The 17856-nt window shown below is 40.8% G+C and overlaps 1 protein-coding gene across 2 annotated transcripts in view; it reads right to left on the reverse strand.

The window, feature by feature from the left end:
• Positions 1-17856, reverse strand: part of LNX1 (ligand of numb-protein X 1) — a 120308-nt gene that overhangs the window by 30199 nt on the left and 72253 nt on the right. For both annotated transcript variants that reach the window (XM_041459982.1, XM_041460067.1), the window contains 2 exons: positions 3547-3788; positions 1804-1959 (listed from right to left, as the gene is read on the reverse strand). In XM_041459982.1, the coding sequence (XP_041315916.1) occupies positions 1804-1959; positions 3547-3788 (398 nt within the window). The remainder of the gene's footprint in view (positions 1-1803; positions 1960-3546; positions 3789-17856) is intronic.

Consider the following 17856-nt stretch of genomic DNA (forward strand, 5'->3'; position numbering starts at 1 on the left):
ACTTAAGAGTAACTGCTTATTAAGTAATTATATGCCTACCTGGTTTTTCCAGTGCAGCAGAATACATTTGGAAGTTTACAGGCGTGCTGGTGCAGAGGAATGAAACCACAAGCAGAGCCAAGGAGAGACTGACATTCCTGACACTGTCAGTGGGGCCCTGGAGTGATTGTTATTATACATCCCTTACAGAGACAACAATGCTTTCCATTTGCTGGGAATGTAAAGGCCAGTGACGTCTCCACTTTTTTCTGCTAACTTCTGCTAACACCTGAACTGCACTGGGCTACTGGATAGGTGCTGTTGACATCCAGATTATTTGCACACCCTGGACATGAAGCCAAGATTTCAGTAGAACTAATGTCAGCTATATGTCTAGGTAGAAAATGATCTGTACATCATCGTGAAGGGATGTCTTTTGAAAAATATGAACTTGAGGCATGGAGAATTTCCCTCATTCTAAAAAAAAGCAAGCTTTTGCTCACAGTGGATTGAAGAGTTGCTATGGAATGAGAAATCTATCTGCCTGCTCAAACAGAGAAATAAACAACTCACTTGTACAATTTTACTTGGGAAAAAAATAATATTATTTTAATAATAAAAATTATTTTAAAATATAGTAAAATTATTCATTATGTTTCCAGGTCAAGAAGTATATTCCCATCCCTTTTATGGAGAAGGTTTATGATTTTGAATTACCAGGTTTTATTTTGGCTCTATCAGCAAGTATGTGAAATAGGAGAGTAAGACCAAGAACACAGTAACATAGTGAAACTCTCCTGAAAGAATGAGCAAATAAAGCAGAAGAATATTGAACATGGTTCTCCAATTTACCACTATTCACAATGGCATCACAATGATGCCTGAAAGTAGCATTTGGCAGCCTTTTGTGCTTATTTTGTGTGTGTTTCAATGAGAACTTGAATACAGAGCAAAAGGGAGTTGGATATTTTATATTCTTAAAGCCTGCATTCTGAACATTTGATCTGGGAAGAGACATGAGGTGCTGAGGCATCAAGCAGAGGAATAATAAGCTGAGTGAAGTCCTTGATTAAGACATTGATTCCCACTCTATCATCACTTCCTCTTGATGCGTGAATGCCATTATTGGTTTCATAATTATGGTCCAAACAGATTAGTAACATTTGCTTATTGCTTTGAGAATGCCAAATGTTAAGTGTTACTACCTGCCAGACCCCTCATCCCTGACATACATCAGACAAACTTGCCTCTCCCTGCTGTTTAAGAGCAGAGCATTCTTACTTCATCACCTGCCAGGCTGAGGTAATAAAGGAGCCCACAGAAATGCAGAATAATTACAGTACTTCGCACTTCCATACCATCCTCCCATTGGGAATTTCTAGTGCTTCATAAGCATTAGCCAAAAGTCATTAAGTTCTTCTATAGTATGATTATTGTGATCCATTTGCTTTAGAAGGACAGGCACATGCCGATGAAGAGACTTGAACAAAATTATAGAGCAAATCAATGACAGCTCCAGTAATAGATCCCAGATGGCCAGATCCCACATCCCATGGGCTAGATCCTGGGCTGGCTGTAGCATGCAGGCTGTTACCATAACAGCCCTACATGAGGTCCCAAACGCCCCAGCAATATTCTTGTCTGCCAGTCAGTAACATCTTTTGAAATAAGAAAATAAGGAAAGATTGTGTTTTCTGGTTTGTTTGTTTTAACCATGCACAGCGCACCACATGAAAGGCACGTCAGTCATGGATATCCAGCTCCCATGTGGACAAGGCTCCCTTCCCCAGTTTGAGTGGTAACACAAGATGAACAAAGCACTACCTTCCTCTCCAGCAGCAGAGTTTCCAACAGTCTCCCTTTCCCGGTCAGTCTGGTTGGAAACGGCACTTCCACTTTTTGTCCTTCGAAGAACACTGAACGCCTTGTTTATTTTTTTAAAAGATCTGCTTCTTATAGTGGAACGTTCAAAGTGTCGAGCTGCAACAGCCGGGAAAAAAAAAAATCAGTACAATTCAGCAGTTCTGGTCTAGAACCACAGCATTTCTGTAGCCCTCAGCATATGATGGGATGTAACATCAACATTAGGGCTGCCTGTACTTCACCTTTGCCACTGAGTCCTGCTGATACTTCAAGGCTGCACCTGAATCTGGGTACAATCACCCTACCTCACTCCCACACCCTTGAATTGCCTCCTTCCTGTCTGTTTTGCCAATCACCTGGAGAAATCTCCTGTGAGTGAATTATCCTCCATCAAGGCAGAATCAGCAGCAATTCTGTGAAAAATACATATAAAAGGAAGAAGCACTGCCCTTCCTCAGCTATACATGTTTGACCAAAAAAAGCTGGAAGTCATTAAAAACTCTTCTTGAAAAAATCCCCACTACTACTACTGCCTCAAAACCTGGAAATGCCTCTAAAGCCACCAATGATTGCCAACTGTTTCATGTCAAAAAATTCAAATATTATCAGGTGGGAGGGGTCAAAAGCTCCCATATTCTGACTCGGGTACAGCAATACAAAAGAAAAGTCATAATACTTTCAAAACATGTCACTCTTTTCCATCCTGCTAAAGATATCTTCACGGCTGTTGCTGTTCTGTCTGTTCCATCTCTGCATGCTAGCCAAATATTGTAATCTAATAATACAACATTCCCTCAAACCAGACTGTGGCCTCTACACTCAATAAAACTGACAGAATTTATTGAGATTCTGGTGCTCTGTTCTTGCACCCTTCCTTTCCTCACCTCTCCAAACCCTGGCACAACAAAAGGATAATGCTTCTCATTTCCTAGAGTATCACCATCCCTTCATCCATTCTCCCAATATGCAACTGGCAGCACACAAGGTGGGCTTTTTCCATTTCAGCTTCAGAATCCTCAAATACATGCTTTGAACTCACCATTAACACTTTTCACTGGCTTTAGCCAGGCCCTGTTTTTCAAACATGACACTCATCAGAGACAGGTGAAGTGTCACAAGGTGAAAGATCAAGGCTAAGTCTCCTGATGCAGCTTGTCCCCTGACTGTTGTTATTTCAGCAGAACCAGCGTCTCCAAACTGCACCTTCCCAAGAAGCTGGCAGATGTTCCCCAAGGTCCTAAGGCAATTCTTAAGGGTTTTATTTTCTTGAAAATACTTGGCAGATGTGAAACACAGTTCCCAATAGGATTTTGGGTAGGTGCCCCATGTCTGTGGGTGTTACTTGGGGCACCAAGATTTAGTGGAGACACATTACCCAGCTACACCATCTCCTCAGCCCATCACACATAATATTTAATCTTCCAGCTGAGCTGACTTACCTAAATAATCTTTCTAAAGATTTGCAGTTTACATGTGTATAGCTAGTCCATTTTCATATTGATGCTGCCCCTGGCCAAGCCATTTTTTTTCACCTCAAATCTATTGGGTCACTGAATGCACAATTTGATAAACTATGAAAAATGAAAGCTTTCACTTCCCCCCCCCCCTTTTTCTTTTTAAATTTTTTTTAATCCTCCAGTGACATATATTTAACAGAACAATGAATTTGTTGCAGGCTGTGAAGCCATCATTTTTGGCTCTTACTCCTGTTGCGGTTGCTGCGGTGCAGGTCTCCGGGGCTGCTACCCAGCTGGCTGTCCTCTGAGGTGGGGCTGAAGGCCGGGTTCACCAGCCCTGGCTCATCTGTCATTAAGGCGATGGCTGCAGCTGCTGAGAGCTCAGGGCCCAGGGCAGCTACTGCTAAGCTGGAGCCACGGTCAGGAGAGCAGTCCTGGGAACGCCTCTTCCGCTCCTTGGTAAGGCCATAGTGGGATGCTCCTTTACATCTAAGGAGAAGGGAGGGAAAGAGAGACATGATAGCAAGTTGTTTAAATTCTGCGTACTTATGGAAATTCTCTGCTTCCAAGGAATCACTTGGAGTACAACCTGTAATAATCATGGTGACCAGTGAAATATGGATGATTAACAAGAGGGAGAAATGCCAATGTGTGCTTCAAATGAGGTGAGTTACCACCTTACATGGGAAGAGTACTGCTGGTCAAGGAAAAATAGAGAGCCTGAGCCTTGTGTGTAGTCTTATGTGTATCAATAGTTACTGTGGATGCAAGAGGACAAGAATAGCAGGTGGCTAATTAAGCCAGAGGCTACAATCTGTAATTTCCTACTTGCCTCTGATTGATGAAGGAGAGCAGGGTGAGGCCTGACAGCTTCTCTGGGTCTGCTAGTGAAATAAAAGGCACCTTACCCAGTTCTGCCTCCTGAAAAACCCTCCTGGTCACCAACGTGGTCACATGTGGAGCATGGCACTCTGTTTGCAGAGACCCGAGCAAACCATAAAGGGAGGGCTGCAGATGGGAGCTGAACACCTGGGGGCTGCAGGAATCCAGGCCACATGTGGTGCCTTTACAGACCATTAACTACTTGAACTGCATCTGATGAATTGTTTTCAAATTCAGCCACAGAGATGAAGTTGCCAACTCTGCTTTTCCAGCTCAGCTGAGCTACTAAAGTAGGCAGGTCATTGCCTTGACAGCGGAAGAGGTGCAAGTGGAGGTAGGGGGTCCCACTGACCCTGCAGCCTCACTGGAGTCAAGATCCCACCAAGGGGCTGAGACCTCATGCCAAGGTCCTTGGGCCAGCCTGGGACTTCATCAGCTTGGGGACCTCAAGGTAGGTTCTAAACTACTTCTGGGGGAAAATCCTCTGTTTCTAGTGGAGAAACACATGTTCTCAAAAGAGCTCAAGATACAGCATTATAAGGGGCAAGTTACAAGCCTGCTTTGAAACACACGTAGTTATGCTTCCAAATATCTGCTCTAGATTCATCCTAGACAGCAAAGGCAGGACCATGCATGGCATTTCTTTTTTAAGACTCATGAAAGAAAGTCACTTGAATAAAATTAAAGGTCACTGTAGTCTTCATGAGTCAGTATTCAATTAAAGCTATAAAACAACTGAAAAGACAGAGTGACCAAGGACACAGCACCTGTGACTTCACCAGCACCACTTCTGCCCAGTGTCACCCACTAGAACCACATTCAGTGAAAGAAAAAAAAAAAAAAAATCTGCTTTTAATCATAATCTAATGAGCTTGGCCTACTTTCAGTTACTATTATCCTTTTCTTCATGGTGAAGGCTAACTGATGACTTTCATGAAAGTGCCCTGTAGGACAAACTCACAGAAATAGATGCAGAAACCCTTAGGGATAGAAAGCTCTTTGTAATATATGGCATGCACAAAAGGCAATGCATAATACATACAGTACACAACGCTAGTGGGTTAAGTGTCATGAAAAGAAGTAGCACACTGAACAGAAGACTTGGAAGAGAAATTATTATGGAAGCAGTTCCTGAGACAGAAAGAGGAGATGTCATCGAGCTCTCTGTATCAGCTTCCGAGTAGCAGTTTAATTTCTATCATGGTACTGACTTTTGATGAGACAATTGAATTAGAACCTTTTTTTGGCACTAGATCATGGTTTACCATCATTTACTTCATTCTGCTTCTGACAACCTTTATCTTAAAGAGGGGAAAAATACCCAAACCAAACTGTCATATTGATGCAACTGTGTAAGTGTTATGTATATGCTTTAAGGCTTGGATAGGAATGGCTGTAACAGAAGGTATTTCTGAAACTTTCCACAAGTAAAATGAGGCATCTCACAAGAAAATACTCTTATGGAAGAGAAGACTGGTCAACTACTTCAAAACACCAATAAATAGCTATTTGAGGCACCCATTGCAAGGCAAGACTGCAACAGTAGACATGTAAAGAAAGGAAGAGCTCTCCTGCCTCCTTTGCAGCAGGTATTTTTCTGTTTCTTTCCATATTTTCTCACTCCCCCAGAACCCTAAACTATGGCAGGATGCTCTCCTTTAGATTTCATGGGAAGCAGAAGCACAAAGGCCTTTTCCTCTTGCTACTCACCTAAACACCTTCTTCACAGTCTTTTGGATACCCATCCTTGACATCTCTCTCTTGCAGTAAAGTCACATTTGCTAATTCAGCCTATGAATGCTTGACAAAATAGTTTTAAAATAGTCTAAAAACCCAACACAGAGAAGTGGCTTTGGGGGGAACTGTTTGCTGTTCTCAGAAGACAGTCTCTGCTTTACAACAATCTTGTAAAGACTCAGAATGTGATAAGATATATTCCTACTCCCGTTCATTTTACTTCTTTTGGCTGTGTTTTCCCTGTGTCAGTAAAGTTTCAGTGGCTGATACTAGAACACCAGCCTTGTGAATGAGTTCTCAAATGCAGGTGTTTTTTTTTATTTGGAAAGCTCTGTGAAGATCAATATGAAGATCAGAAGTGGCTCTGCCCAAAGATTCTTTCTATTTGGATTCAATCATTGCCTGGTGCCCATCTGCAGTTCACTGCTACAGCCTTCTCTTTCTGTGGAAATCTTCACTTGCTGCTGCTGGCTGCACTGCAGACACACAGTCAACAGCTTCATTCCAACAGCAATGAACAGAAGACAGCTACTTTGAATGTAGAGAGGACTGACACAGTTTAAGATGTGGCTTATTGGAGAAGACAAGTTGTCATGATACAAAGCATAAAGCATATCTTTCTAGCGCTGCCAGAAATAGTTAAAGAAGAACCAGAGCTCTTCAAGTATGATCACTGAAGCTATTTCTTAAATAATTGTGGCAGGCATAAATGAACACAAATCAAGACCTCTTTCTTCAGATTAACACAGTGTCCTTGAAGAAGGAAAAAAAAGTCCCAAGACCTCAAACTTGTAATAAAATTTGCAATAGCATCTCTTCACTTTCATTGTTTTGCTTGTGCTGACACTGCTGTGATAACAGAAAACAGAAGAGATGACTGTCTAAGTGGAATCATATTTATAGTGTTCAAGCTACATTTTTCCATATGGTTGGTTTTGGCTCCCAGAAAAGAGAGAAACATAAAACAGCTACGTGCCAGCAGTAATTAGCTCTCTCATTGTGAGTATTAATCACAATGCCTGTTTTGCAGCTGCAAGAGTGGGATACCTGATTAACATAACCAGTCAGAAAGTGAACTCAACAGCGTCTGCAGGCCAAGGTGAACTACAGATTTATGTTCCTTCTCAGTTGTCCTGGACAGTGAGTACATCCGTGCAGCCGTACGATAGTGAAACAATTTGAAGGCCAAACCCCAGAAAGATAAACAGACATGAATAATGTGTGCTGTGCAGTTCGTGCCATTAAAGTAGTGTCACTAGGTGCACAGGAAACTGAGAAAATAGTTTCTTCTGTTTGAACAGCCTCTTTTACGAAGCAGATATCTACTGTCTGATATTCTGGTATGAGCTAACCACTGGGTGGTATAAGAGCAATGGTCACTGCTGAAATTTCACCCAGGGCTGCAATTCTGGCTGGTATCAACACTGGCAGCCACAGGGCAATCTCTGCCCTGCATCCTGTTCCACACTTGAGGGACACTCTGCACTCCAGGCGTCAGGAGCAGCACATCCCAAGAGCCAGAGCAAGGAGATCCAAAACCCTCTGACAGCCTTAACTTGGTTCTACCATTTGTAAAAACAGCTTTCAGTTAAACTCAAGGCCAACAGAAACATATCCATGTCATTTGAAATTCAAATTAAAACAAGGGTTTTAAAAGAGAGTTCTCCTTGCAGCATCCCTGACTTGCACAGCAAAGGAGGAATTGAAAGGAAGATTGATCTCAAGGATTTCAATTACCCAGGCTGACATAGGAAAAAAACATAAAGCCAAAACATAAGCAAGGACAACATCATGAATTTTTTCACCTCTCTTCTAGTGATCTAAATAAAACAATTCCACAGGTAAAAAATATATGTATATGTTTGCCCATGGCAGGGGGACTGGAACTAGATGATCTTTATCGTTCCTTCCAACACAAAACATCCTATGATCCTATGATGTATTATGCACGTGTCCTTAAAAATGCCCTGCCTTCTGTGTCACTTCACAATCTCTGTCTGGGCATGAAACAGGGGAAAAAAGTGAATCTGCAGAGTCACAGTGGTTGTGACCCAGGCCAGACACAAATAAACAGAGCAGGACCCCTCCCTGCCCAGTTCCAGTAGTGTTTTCTCAACCTCACTTCCAGCACCCCTCATATTTTGGACTGTTTTACTTTAGTGCAGAAGCAGCAGACACATTGTCAGAATGCAACTAAGAATAATGTATACAAAGCACTAAAGATTGCCCATCAGAAGAAAATACTGCATAATGAGCTGTCACTGCTGTTCCATAGCTAAACCCCGATCACGATAGACAAGTAGGTTTCAGCTACGGTGTCACTGCAAGAACCCTCATCCCTGTGTAATTTGGTCTTCACACAAGCTGGGGTCCAAAGTATCAACAGCATGTGCCATACCTCTGTTACACAAACTCCCTGAATGCTCTAGCACCCATAAACTAATCCAGTGGAAAAGATGACCGAGAAACCAAAGCTGATCAACCAAGATCATCCTGGATAACCTGGTGCGGATAACCTTGCTTGTGAGACCCTGGTGAGAAGTTTCTGCTGTGCCTAGGAGGAAAGGAGACATGGGGTTTAATTGGATAGGATGACTCACAAGAAGGTGTTGACAATTCCTGCCCCACAGGAATCATCCACACCATTGCAGTGTGCATTGGCAGTGACAGTAGTCCAAACATAACCCAAACACCAACCACATGGACTTCAGGCCAAACACTTAAACTCTGAAGTTTTCTGAAACTCCATCACAAGGGAGTGAAGTGACTCAATCAGTTCTTCAGACAGGGCTAACACAAACTCTTCTGATCTGACTTTTGTCAACAATGCACCAAGAAAAAGAAGCAAGGTACCTGAACTCCCACTATATCCCATGTCACAGATATAAGCTAAAATGCAGCAAATACATGGCCTCCCATCCAGTAAAACCATACTGGTGCTTAAAAGGTCAGAGACATCAATATCTTTGGCAGTGAAGGTGATCACTACCCTGCTGCTCTCTGAATCTGATGACATTGTAACAACCTTGCTCAGAAAACTGGCTTCTGAGAATCTTGGTCCTATGTACAAAATTTCTCTTTTTTCTTTTTTGCTATGTAGGGAAATGAATTCTGGAACAGAGCACTTCACAGAAATGATTTTTCCTTGGTAATTCTGAGTTCCTGCAAGGATTAACTCTTGTGTGAATGTTGCATATGGAAAAAAGCTTCATAAGTACCTGATATTTTTTAATGCATGTGTCTTTTCCACTTTTTATAAAGAACTGTCTTATGTCAACAGTAACTCTCAAGCTACTGTAATCATGGTATTCAGCTATGGCTAGAAGGTCCTGCCTACATTAAACCTCATTCAACATTGATAAAGAAGGGAATGAGCCATATAAAAAGCAAAGCTTAAACTTCTGGATTGCAGTTTCCAGTGAACATTTGCTGAAAGACAGGCTGCAAAACCCATATCTAAGCAGGCAACTAGAAATAGGCTGATCTGCACCTGCACTTGAATTTCATAATGCCAGCAGTATTTCCAGGTGCTTGTCAGTGCTGTTCTGTGCACTCTGTACCCTGGCATTGATGCACTTGGGTATCCCATCCCTGATGATCCCTCAGTGTCAGAGACTTGCCATCTTGTTTGGAGAAAAAAAAGCATATTTTTCACTTAAGTGGGAAATTGTCCCAGTTACTACTGCTCTTTCTCTTCAATAACCCTGTAAACAAAAGCCTTTTAGAGACAGCTTCCTGACACCTGGGGCATCAGGGCTGGCTGGGAGGGCAGCGTGGGCCTGTAGTATGATCCCTGCTGCCTCTGGAGGGCTGAGGATCAGCAATTCCTTCCTACGGTTCCATAAACACTGCTCTTCTCGGTGTCAGCACAGAAATAGCTATGATAGAAACTTAGATGAGGCAAATGGCTTCTCTGTCTAGCTGTCAGAGAGATTTTCTCTGACAGAGGCCTTTGCCATAGTAAAAGCACGTAATAGATTTAGTGGTTCTGTATTTCTGCATTACTACTCTCTAAATATTTATAAAGGTCCTCATAATATTTATTGTATTAAGCTAAAGTTATTTAGCTTAAATACTTTCCCACAAGATAGGAAAACCTCTCACATATTTATCTGTTTCAGTTTAATTTCTGCATATTCCCATTATGGTATCCTAAGGGTTTTTTCCACAATTTTTGTGTTAATGAAGACATCACAATTCGATACATTCTGGAAAACTACCTTGCTAACAAAGCTTAAAACTGTGCTTTGTCCTATCTGTAAAGGTCTGACCCCAGGGAAGGGCTGTCATTTTCACAATGCTTTTGCACTAAGGTGCTGTCAAACAAAATATATTTGTGCATTATATAAGGAACGTGTGCAGGAGAATCTGTATACTTATATTTCCATGTCAGCTACTCTGTATGAATTTGGGCCCACCAGTAGAAAAAGGAGTTGTGATTCTCACAGATTAAAAAGGTAAGGTTTTCTAAGCATATGAGGAAAAAATTATTGAGCATTCTTGATAATTACAATTTGTCTTCAGCTATAGTGACATACTCCCATTTCTGGGATTTGTCTCCTGAGAAGGAGGAGCAAGCGTGGCTCGTCATCATGTTTGAGGCCCTTAAAAGTATTTTGCATTGATGAAGAACAGAACTGCAGTTCAGAGTTCACACCTCACAGTTCCCAAAACTACCAATGGACAAAGACTTGGCGTCAGACAAAATCTGAACAAGCTTTCAATGAAAACCAAATACCTATTTCATATTTGACTGCTCATACTGAAAAAGGAGAATATCTCCATATTGCCTACTAGTCTTCAGGAGAGTTGAAAGAACTTGGAACACATTTTTAATGTGAAATATAATGTAGACTTCAAATTTCATGTACATGCTAGCAAAGTATCTCCTAACATGAGGTCGTGTTTAGGATTTTTTTCCCCTCTTCTCTTTAAAACTCAGAAAGTTGTATTTCAACCACCATCTCGAGCTTCTATTATGAAATCTTTTTTATCATGGGAACATTAGCATTTATCATGGGAACAGGGAATTGGAAGAAATTGGAAAACAACATTAGTTGCCTGCAATTGCAGACAAAAATCATGGCTGGGGTTATTGTGCAATGATCCCAGTTATTGTTGGGACTAAGTACAAATTGTTGGTCCAGAACATGTTTTCTTTCTCTCCTGAAACTTCTTTCAGGCCATTATTTTGTCACTGATGATTTTGAAACCACAACTGTACTGATTTTCCTTCAAGGTGGGATTATAATTCAATTTCTAGTCATAAAGCAATCCAACAAATTTCAACTGTCATACATATAGGAGAATGGAGCTGTAAATTGCTAGAGAGCTGAGATGGGCAAGTTGGCACCCAGGCTTTTCAACTGTTTTTTACAGGTTAGCACACTTGTTTTTGCTTAACATAACTACTTCTTTAGAGAAGCCAATATTCACAATTGACTTTGTGAATATTGCTTTTCACTTTGTATGCTCCTTTCCCCCGTGTTCACAAGTGCTCTGAGAACGCACAAAGGCATCAGCAGATTGTTCCTGCTGCTCACATAAGGCATAGCCTTGAGTAGCTTCTAGGCCCTCTACCTTTTCCAATATTGCTTTTAAATGTAATGCTTGTAGAGCACAAGTAGACCTGGAGCTACAAAACTGAGGAGTTAAGCAGGGTGGAAGGCTGAGTCAGTCTCTTATTCATTATTTACTCCTAGATTGCAAACAAACTAATTCACCTACTTTACTCCTAAATAAACATTTGTCATCACAGGGAAGATACCGGCCAGATGTACAGTACCAGAGTGATCTTGTGTGATACAAAACAACAGCAATATTTATTTATACTGAACTTAATTAAAGACTGAAGCTCCCAAGGAGTGCTCTACATATCTCATGCAATCTACTCACAGCAGCTGACACAAGCAAGAAAAACAGAGGTGGCACACTATCTCTAATTCCTGGTAGGTGCTCAGGTATTGACAAAGCAAGGAACTTGTGAGTACTTGGTCAGGAGATTCAGAGTAAAATAAGCGTGAAAAACAGACACATGAGACTAGCAGTTTTGAGCTGGTGAGAGCCAGTAAACCTTGCTGATGGCTTGTAATACTTATAGCATTCAACAAATAATACATTATTTAAAGCCACTAATCCTGTCCAAGTGCTGTATTAAAGTACTGAAGTACTAAAACTCCTCTTGACTTCAGCAGAAATGGAGCTTGCTGAAAACTTTACTAAGAGCTTTCATCACCTTTCAGAATTGTATGATTACCTACAAAACATACTTAAAAGATTCAGCTTTTACTACTTCAAGAAGAGTCAAACTTGAACATTTTTCCAAAAGAAAATGAGAAAACACCAATTAGAAAGAGAGTTTTCTAGATGGAAAATGTAAGTACTTAGCAATATTTGTACATTCTTCTGCCTACAGAAGTTTGCATGAGGGAACAATCACAAGTAATGTGTATCAGTTGGGTATTTAGAAAGCAACATAGGACCTGCCATGAGCAGCTCTGAGATTTATATCTATCTGCTTTTCAAGTCCACCCAAGACCACTCAAAGAACTAGCACTCAGCCAGCAATCTTGACCACTGATTTTGCCTCATACTAATAAAATAATGATAATACAACCTTTTCACATTAGGAATTGAGATCGTATATAATGAAGCTGCAGCAGGATCACTAAAAATATTCCTCATTTAGAATATTAACTAAAAAATGAGCCTAAGGAAAATCACAGCATATATACACAAAGGCTCAAAAATTGCTGCTAAAATCAGGTTATCTGTGACAAAAATAACAAGTAAAAGACAAAGGAATTCTTGAGGCATTGCAATGCTCTTTCTCATATCCAATACACTCATCCAATACTCATAATCCAATACTCTCAATCCAGTACACTACATTTTCAAATTATGTAGGTACACATATAATTAATATTAAGAATAAGCATTCAATCATATGCTTTTCACGTTTATTGTTAATATGTTTTTCACTTTTATTGTTTGGTCATTTGATCACTGGATTATTTTCAACAGGTATAACTAGTCTCCTGGAACTTAATATCTCAGCATTGTCTTCCCCTCCTACTATCCCCACCTATGCTATAAAAACTATGATGCAGTGAGCAAAATACGTTTGCAATGGGACAAATGGGGTTGGTTTTTAACAAGGTTGACAGGATCAGCTTAACCCGAATTCTTGCAGCTACAGACACAAAAGACTGACAGACAGAAACTTTGTATTTACACATACTTAGCATGCATTTATTTTAAAAATAAAACTAATTACAATATCTGCTGTGTCACAGACTCAGCAAGCCAGCACTACTGAGAGCAGGTGTGAGGCTTCTGCTGGCAAAGAGAAGTAACTCATGCCCATAAGCCCCTAGATATAATAAAAAGAGAACACTGTGTTCAGTTTCAAGATGTTTTCAACCCAAGGCTTGGGTTTACTACTATGTTCTCCACTGGAATTTGAAATTATAGGAAATAATGGAGCTACATCCAACAAATCACAAATGCTGTCTTTACACAATCTTTTTCACAGAACATGCTGTGGACAGCCATCCACAGGTCTAGCTCTGGTGGCATTTGTCTCTGACCACTGTGACCCAAAAGTCACATAAGATCCCTTCTAGGTCAGCATGGATATCCAAATTATACTGCTAGCACATCTTGGTACATATCACACTCTAAACACATTTTTGCTTCCTCATAGGGAAGGTCACAAAAAAAGGAGGTCTCAGCACACCTCAGCAGTTGAAAGACCACAGAGACCCCTGTCAGATGCCTGCCTGAGTCTTAAGCAAACATCTCTGCCAGTACAACTAAGTCGTTTCTTGAAATGTCATAAATGTTTCCCATACTCTTATAAAATCTGATGTCTAATATTTAACAAGGACCCCAAATCAGCCTTATAAGTAAACTGCATTGCAGTCTTCTCTTTTGCACATAGATTAGAAGAGGGTGGATCAGAGGGACATCACAAGCCAGTTTTCAGAACAAATCCCCCCAGACCCATTTGGCATGCAAAAATCTTCACTGCTTGTGTTTTATGGGTTCCACCCAGTTGAATATGAGATATTTCAGTGAGATATTTCACCCATCCATTAAAATAAACACACATTTCAAAAACATTTAAGGGCTTCAGAAAGTCCAAATCCAGCCACAGCACAAGTATGGCTGGAATGTTGTTTATAGTCTCCTGAATGCTCACACAGTAGGAAATGCTCACTTATGCTGTAAAGATTGTGAAAATTTATCTTTTTTTTGGAACACACTTTTATAACAGAACTATCAGAAATACTTTTAACCTGAATTATTTTACCCAAATCTGAAAAAAGCTCAATCCACTCATCTTTCTCCTCAGATAGTCACCTAAAGGCAGTGCTGTGTTCAATATCATGGAAAGCACCCTAGAGAGCAGTGGTGTGGCTCTCCTCCTGTTGTATGCAGACCACTGTCAGTGGAGGGGGGAGGCTGGGGAGGTTGAAGGAGCTCACCTCAGTTTTCAGGAGTGCTCTAACCAGTAAAGCTCAGGTTGGGATAAGGCTGAGTTCTGCTCCTCCTGCTGAAGCTTATTCTGAGAGGTGAATTAAGCAGGAGGGAGACCAATGCTGCAACCAAATTAAAAACTGGCACATTGGGAGGGAGAAACTGAGTCCTGCTTCAGAGCCTGCTGTGGCTTTTCAGTTGAATTTGAGAGGGGTTACAGGAAAGGCACTCTCCTTTAAGTCCACCCTGGACTGGCAATACCATCAAGGCCCACATGTCTATCTTCAGTCTGAAGCTGAAGAAGTGGCCTTAGAGGCTTTGGATACGGGCTGAGAACCTCTCTGGGAAATTGTGCATTGTTTTCTCAGATCACTGGGATATAACAGGTGAATCAAGGCATAAAATACAAAAATTAAGAGTGCAAGCAAGAATTCAACCTTAAGGACAAAAGATGCCTTCAGAAGTGGGTACCATATTACCAACAACACAAAATGCATTCCCTGATAAAGAAAAGTACCATAAAATCATAGAAGAGCCTCGGCTGGAAGAGACCTCAACAGATCACGTTGTCCAACCTTTCATGGGAGAGGAAGCCTAGATGAGATTATCTAGCATCCTCTCCAAAATTTTGAGTGATAAAACTTTTATCTGAGGTGATTAACCTTAAGCATCCTGAGACCTTAAGTGATGGGAACTCTACTACATCCCTGGGGATGTTGTTCCAGTGAACAATTGTATTCACTGTGGGAAAAAAAGTAGAAGGAGTAAACAAGTTTTGCTCTGTACCTTCATTTAAACCAATTTTTCTTAGGTTGTTGCTCCTTCATATTCCTTAGTTTACAGATGTTTTATGTTTCTTTAGGTTTTTTTTAGTCACTTCTAGTTGCTCAGATTTCATACTATTTTTGCATGGTATAAATAAGAGAAGATCATAAAATGGTTTAGGTTGGAATGAACCTAAAAGACCATCTAGTCCCAACCCCACCTTCCATGTGCAAGGACACCTTTCACTAGACCAGGCTGTTCAAGGCCTTATCCAACCTGTCCTTGAACACTGCTGGCATCCACAATTTCCCTGGGCAAGGTGTTCCAGTGTCTCACCATCCTCACAGTAAAGAATTTTTTCCTTATACCTAACCTAGGTTTTCCTTCTTTCGGTTTGTACCATTACTCCTTGTCCTATTACAAGAGTCCCTGGCAGAGTCTCTCTCTGCCTTCCCTGTAAGTCCCATTCAGATACTGGATGTTTTCTCTCTGTTTTTTTTTTTCTTTAATTATTAAATTTTTAGAAAAGCCTCTTCAGGATAAAAGGCAGTAATTTCATCCTGTCTTGTTACAACACACATTAACTTTTGTATTCATCCAATAAAAGAAACAAAATAAAAAAATACAAAATGTTCTTCAGGAAGCTGCAGCTTCCTTTCCCTTTTACAACACTGCAGCCTTGGAAATTTCAATATTCAAGCTCTAATGACTAGTCTTGCTTTCAGTTTTAAAATATAAACATCATCTGTACAGCTGGGCACCTAGAACATGGTGGGAAAACCTGAGCAGCAGGTTTGGAGTACTGAACCTTGAGCATGGGATAAAATGATATTTCCCTGGGTGATACAGGACAGTGGCCTTGCTCTTGCTGTCCTAGAAGGAACATCCTGCCTGACCTTGCTGCTCCCACAAAATGGGCTGGGGCTGCTGTGCGACAGCCTGTCCTGAAATGAATTCAAACTGTGAATTCTGTGTGACAGTTTGTGGCATCTGGGTGACTCAGACAGCCTCTGTGCCTGAGGCTGTTCCAGCCCAGGCTGTGATTTTGTTAACGTCACAATTTAAGTAGACTTGGGTCTTGTTAGCAGTAATGATGGACTCCCTGAAGGAAAACCAAGGTGGCATTGGAAATGATGTCATTTCATTATCAGCTCTGAGATGGGGATAATTACATCTGTCTTCTTCAGACTGAGATGACCCTGGTCCTTCAGAAGGCAGCTGGCAATCTAACTTCCAGCAGCATGCTTATGCCATGCCTCATCATCTGCTAATTTTCACATCAAAGGCATCACTCAAGGTGACCCAAACCATCATCAAAAGACAGGATCTCCAGCTGGACATGCATACTAGTGTCCAGTGGACAGCACCATGCTGGGGGCATTGGACATGTTTCCAGCCCTGACTGAGATATACATAAAACAAATCCTACATGCTTCATGTAAATATAAACACAGCACGCTGTTAATGCAGATGGCTTGACAAGCCATATAATAGAGAATAGTCTAACAGATAAAATGAGTAATTTCCTAATGGTTACAAAATATCCACCTCAGCCTGACATGAAAACTGAGGATTAAAAAAAATGGGTAGACAGACTAAACAAAATTTGTAGTGCATTTAAATATTTATATTAAAAATTGAGACATGGGTTTCTGTAGTAATTTTTCACAATGTCTTCAACCCGTGGTTAGCAAATTACCTATTTTCAACTTCTGAGGAACTTCCTTAACTGCCCTGAAGCAAGTTTGCTTCCTGAAGGGCAAATCCAGATACTCAGCACTGTGTGTTTGTAAGAGTGCAGTGCAGAGAGAAAAGGAGGAAGAAGAAAGGTAAATAAATACCTAACAATTAGCAATTGTAAACCGAATAGCCTCATGGCAAATTATTTTCTTTTTCTTTAAAAGCTAATTGAAGATGCTACAGCACCAGGTTACAGGGTTTTCTGAGTGCTTAGATACTGGCATTAAGATGACCTTCCAAAATGGAGCACGAAGTATTCTGCAAAGGTTAACCATATTCAGTTTACAGAGGTGGTGCTGCTTCCTAGAGGGTTGTCTGCAACAGGGAAGTACATGATTGCTGTGGTGCTTGTGGAATGATACCTCAGGCACACTGTGTATATTATATGTGCAGACACACACATCTGAGAATAGCTTCCCTGGAGACATCCCCATTCCAGAGTAAGAGTATTCACCAGAGAAGCTATCCTAGAATAAGAACAGTATTGTCACTTTACACCAAACTTTATTGGGGATTAGCTTCCCTGTGTGTTCAAACCACTTTTTTAGGGTAATTCCTGCCCTTTCTTCACCACCCTATCTTCTGGACACTAAATGCCTCATGGGTCAAGTCTGGGTCTCTTTAAGAGACAGGGTCTACCCCTCAGTATGCCACATCTTGAAAACTAGTTGCTAAGTTTGCTTTGCTTAATATGTGTTAAAAAGTCCTTTCTGCTTACTCTGTTTTTTTTCAATGTCTCCCACAACACATGATTTGGCTTTTTAAACTGCCATAGCACAAAAAAGCAGTAAGTGTTAAAGCATTGCCACAAAGTCCTAACTGTAGGAACAGCACACTATCCCCTCAGCATCTCTATCAAAAAGGAGAGAGGGGAATGAAAGTAACACACATTTACCTTCTAAAAGCACAAAAGAACTCAGGACTTTAGTAACATGTGTTACTAAATAAGTCA

The sequence above is a fragment of the Pyrgilauda ruficollis genome, unplaced genomic scaffold, assembly GCF_017590135.1.
Source record: "Pyrgilauda ruficollis isolate IOZ18807 unplaced genomic scaffold, ASM1759013v1 scaffold1, whole genome shotgun sequence".
Classification (NCBI taxonomy): domain Eukaryota; kingdom Metazoa; phylum Chordata; class Aves; order Passeriformes; family Passeridae; genus Pyrgilauda; species Pyrgilauda ruficollis.